The 3457-nt window shown below is 35.7% G+C and overlaps 1 protein-coding gene across 1 annotated transcript; it reads left to right on the top strand.

Moving 5' to 3' along the window:
• The first annotated feature begins 203 nt into the window (after window positions 1-203).
• Window positions 204-1958, top strand: LOC113389310 (piggyBac transposable element-derived protein 3-like). Its single transcript, XM_026626358.1, has 2 exons — window positions 204-1149; window positions 1930-1958. Exons 1-2 carry the CDS (start codon window positions 204-206, stop codon window positions 1956-1958), a joined length of 975 nt encoding a protein of 324 aa, XP_026482143.1.
• The last annotated feature ends 1499 nt before the right edge of the window (window positions 1959-3457 follow it).

Below are 3457 nucleotides of genomic sequence, written 5' to 3'. Positions count from 1 at the left end.
TGCCAGTTAAAGAAGAAGCTTCTGACATAGAAGACGAGCTGGTGATCGAGCCAAATGAATTTGAAAGCGATGTTGACAGTGATGAAGATGCGGATGAAAATGCACCAGAAAGTTCATTTACTGATTGTTATTATGGCCGTAATGGTACCAAATGGATGAAAAATTAGCCGTCGGCTGTAGGCCGTCTTCGGCATCACAATATTATGCGTTTTCGTCCAGGGCCGAAAGACCAAAGTGCTCTCCCATTGGATGTGTTCAAGAAATTCTTTTCACAAAACATTTCATTCATTATAATTACTGAAACGAATCGTAATGCAAAGGACGTGATAGCAAAATGGAATGCAGTTAATCCTACTAAACAGCCCAAAGTATGGGTTGATATGACAAGCACTGAATTGGACGCATTTATTGGTATTCTATTAGCTGCTGGTGTTACGCATAACAATATGATTGAAGCAGACAAATTATGGGGTCTACATCGACTACCAATATTTCGTGCTGCAATGCCATTTCAAAGATTTCGAGCAATAAAAAAATTTATTCGTTTCGATGATAGCAGTACGCGTGCATTTCGACAGCAAATTGATAAGGCTGCACCGATAACTGATATTTGGAATTTTCTTAATGAAAATTTAGCGAATAATCACTCTCCCAACGAATGTGTTACAGTCGATGAACAACTTTTCCCGTACAGAGGTCGAACAAAATTTACCCAATACATCCCTTCGAAACCTGCTAAATACGGTATAAAAGTTTGGTGGGCGTGCGACGCAAAAACTAAATATCCTTTACAAGGAATACTGTATAAAGGAAAAGAAGGTGAGATGCGAGATGAAAACCAGGGAGAGAAGGTGTTGTTGAAATTAGCCAGTCGGTATGCTAATACAGGCCGCACAATGATCGCTGATAACTTTTTTGCCACCCTAGAAGGAGTAAAAAAACTCCAAACCAATGGAATAGCGTTTGTTGGTACAATTCGTGCAAACAAGCGCTGTGTTCCCAATGAAATGCGGAAAAATTCAAAACGTCCAGAGCTCTCTACACTTTTTGGATTCAACGAAAACATAGTTTCAATTTGTAGCTATGTACCGAAGAAAAATAAGACAGTGAATCTTCTATCAACTGTTCACTACACGAAAGCTTGTCAAGGTGAATTGAAAAAACCAGAAGCAATTCTCTATTACAATAGAAACAAAGCTGGGGTGGACTGCATGGATCAGATGATTTCCCATTTTACGTGCAAACGACCAACACGTCGTTGGACTCTCGCTTTTTTTTATAATATGCTTGATGTGATGGCATTGGCAACATTCGTTATATGTAAGGAAAACGACCGACTCAATAAAAGAGATGCGGGACGAGAGTTCCTTGAAAACTTATCAAACTTATTAGTTATGGGGAACATCGAAAATCGGATGAATAATGCGCACATTAGAAACAATTTTTCTACCCGTACTGCGTTTGAAGCTTTTTTTGGCAAACCTATAGCCGTAAGTATGCAGTTCAGTTGAAATCATATTTTCATATTTCGTTTTCATTTGAATTTCACATTCATTTTGAAGGCGCCGTTTTTTTCTTTTATCTATCTCGCATTTTATTTATTTTTTTATGTTTTATTATATTATTTCACATTCATGAAGTATATGCTGCCAAGGAAAGCGGCCCGACAACACTTGAAAGGAAAAAGCTTTGTAAAATCTGTTTACATGCCGAAAACAGAGAAAACTAAACGCAAAACTCGATTTTTCTGCGTAAAATGCCTCAATCCCGTTTGTCAACAACATTCTAAAGTTGATTATGTTTGTTTTCGATGCGCGCCAGAAAAATAATTATTGTTTTCCATTGAAATAAAATTAAAAAAATTACAAAAAAAAGCAACGATTTTTTTATATATTCTAGGATTTTTTTATTGAATTTTTTTTATTACAGTCAAGCTCAACATATGCAAAAGACGATAAGAAAAAGAAAAAATCAACACTATAAATATTTATTACCAATAATCGTTAATATATAAGACACCAAAAACTCATTTATCCCATATAAATGCATGTAAAATGAATGGTGGTCTAGCCAGACCTTTCCGACCGTTCGAAGGTGTAAAAATATCCGACCGACGGAGGGTTAATCATATCTTAAGTTGTTTTTTTATTTATTGGCTTTTGATATACATCATAAGGCCAGATGCCATTTTTACAATTGTTTACTACAAATTCTTATTGAATCATTAACTTATAAATAGTTAGTTTAGGTTTATGCTATAGTTCAACCCGTTTTATTTTTATATACAATATGAAAAAGCAGAAGCAATCACATGCAGCCTAAGGAGTACTTTCAAAATTTTGAATGTACATTTTGTCAAAAGATATTGCATGCTCCTTCCTTATTACAAAGGCACATCAAAACTTTTCATTCCTCCGTTCCTGATACACCTTCTACAGACCCCAAACTCCAATGCACGTATTTTAATAATTCCCGAATTATTCCAGAAACATCCCTTGCACTGCATTCTTATGCTCTACCCTCTTCATTAATTCCTTCCACTACTTCTTATTCATGTACCCTTACTGCTTCACAAACTTCTTACACAACTCTTCTTTCTTTGCCAAATCCTTCATCATTTCCTTCTTCATCAATACCAACGACATCCTCCCATTCATATGCTCTTCCTGCTTCACCAAATCCTTTGACATCCGCTAATTTCAATACTGTTTCCTTTATTCGACAACCATCTTCCCCACTACTTTCCCAATCATCCAGATCGCTCACATTCTTTCCAGTGACCCCAACGAGACCTAGACCCCAGGATAATGCTTCGATGCACTCAGAACATTTTACAGGTATTAAAATATAAGTATTATTTAAATATATTTAATATTACATCCACAAAGATACCATAATTGTTCATTTATAGGTTCTCCAAGGGTTCTCAGGATTACTTGCCCCATTGAGGATTGCGGGAATGCTTACACACGGTACAGCGCACTACAAAAACATATTGAGTGTCATCATCACATCAATATTAAACACGAAGACAAACTGTTCTCTTCGATTAATGGTTTGTCAACTTTTAATTATGGAGATTTTCAACAAACATTTCTATAATTTCATCTTTTGCTATAGATTTTTACAGATGGAAAACTGAGATGGAACAGAACAATATTACGTCATATGTGAAGAACACTGCAGCATACAGAACAAAAGACAATTGCTGCACCATTCAATATTATAATTGCCATCGATCACATAGTCACTAAACGAAGGAAACTTGTTCGAGGGGTAGCAAAAGAATTCGGCATGCTTGTTCCTCACCAATTATGTGCAAGGTGTATAATGACGGACATGTTGAAGCTGATTACTGAAAGACACATGTGGGACATGAAATTTTGATAAAATATGTGCGGCTGGATCAAAATTTGATCAGAAACATCAAAGGTATATTTAATTTATTTTCATAAAT

The sequence above is a fragment of the Ctenocephalides felis genome, unplaced genomic scaffold (assembly GCF_003426905.1).
Source record: "Ctenocephalides felis isolate EL2017-DRISC unplaced genomic scaffold, ASM342690v1 CF-g0.4_SCAFFOLD_00845, whole genome shotgun sequence".
Taxonomy (NCBI): domain Eukaryota; kingdom Metazoa; phylum Arthropoda; class Insecta; order Siphonaptera; family Pulicidae; genus Ctenocephalides; species Ctenocephalides felis.
The sequence above is the reverse complement of the archived record's forward strand: the minus strand, read 5'-3'. Positions and strand labels throughout refer to the sequence as shown.

Bases quoted from the DNA above. Each gene is read 5' to 3' on its own strand.
- LOC113389310 (XM_026626358.1), top strand. From the start codon at position 204: ATGCGTTTTCGTCCAGGGCCGAAAGACCAAAGTGCTCTCCCATTGGAT. The intron at 1,150-1,929 runs GTGAATTGAAAA...TTTTTATTACAG, and splicing joins CTACACGAAAGCTTGTCAAG to TCAAGCTCAACATATGCAAA.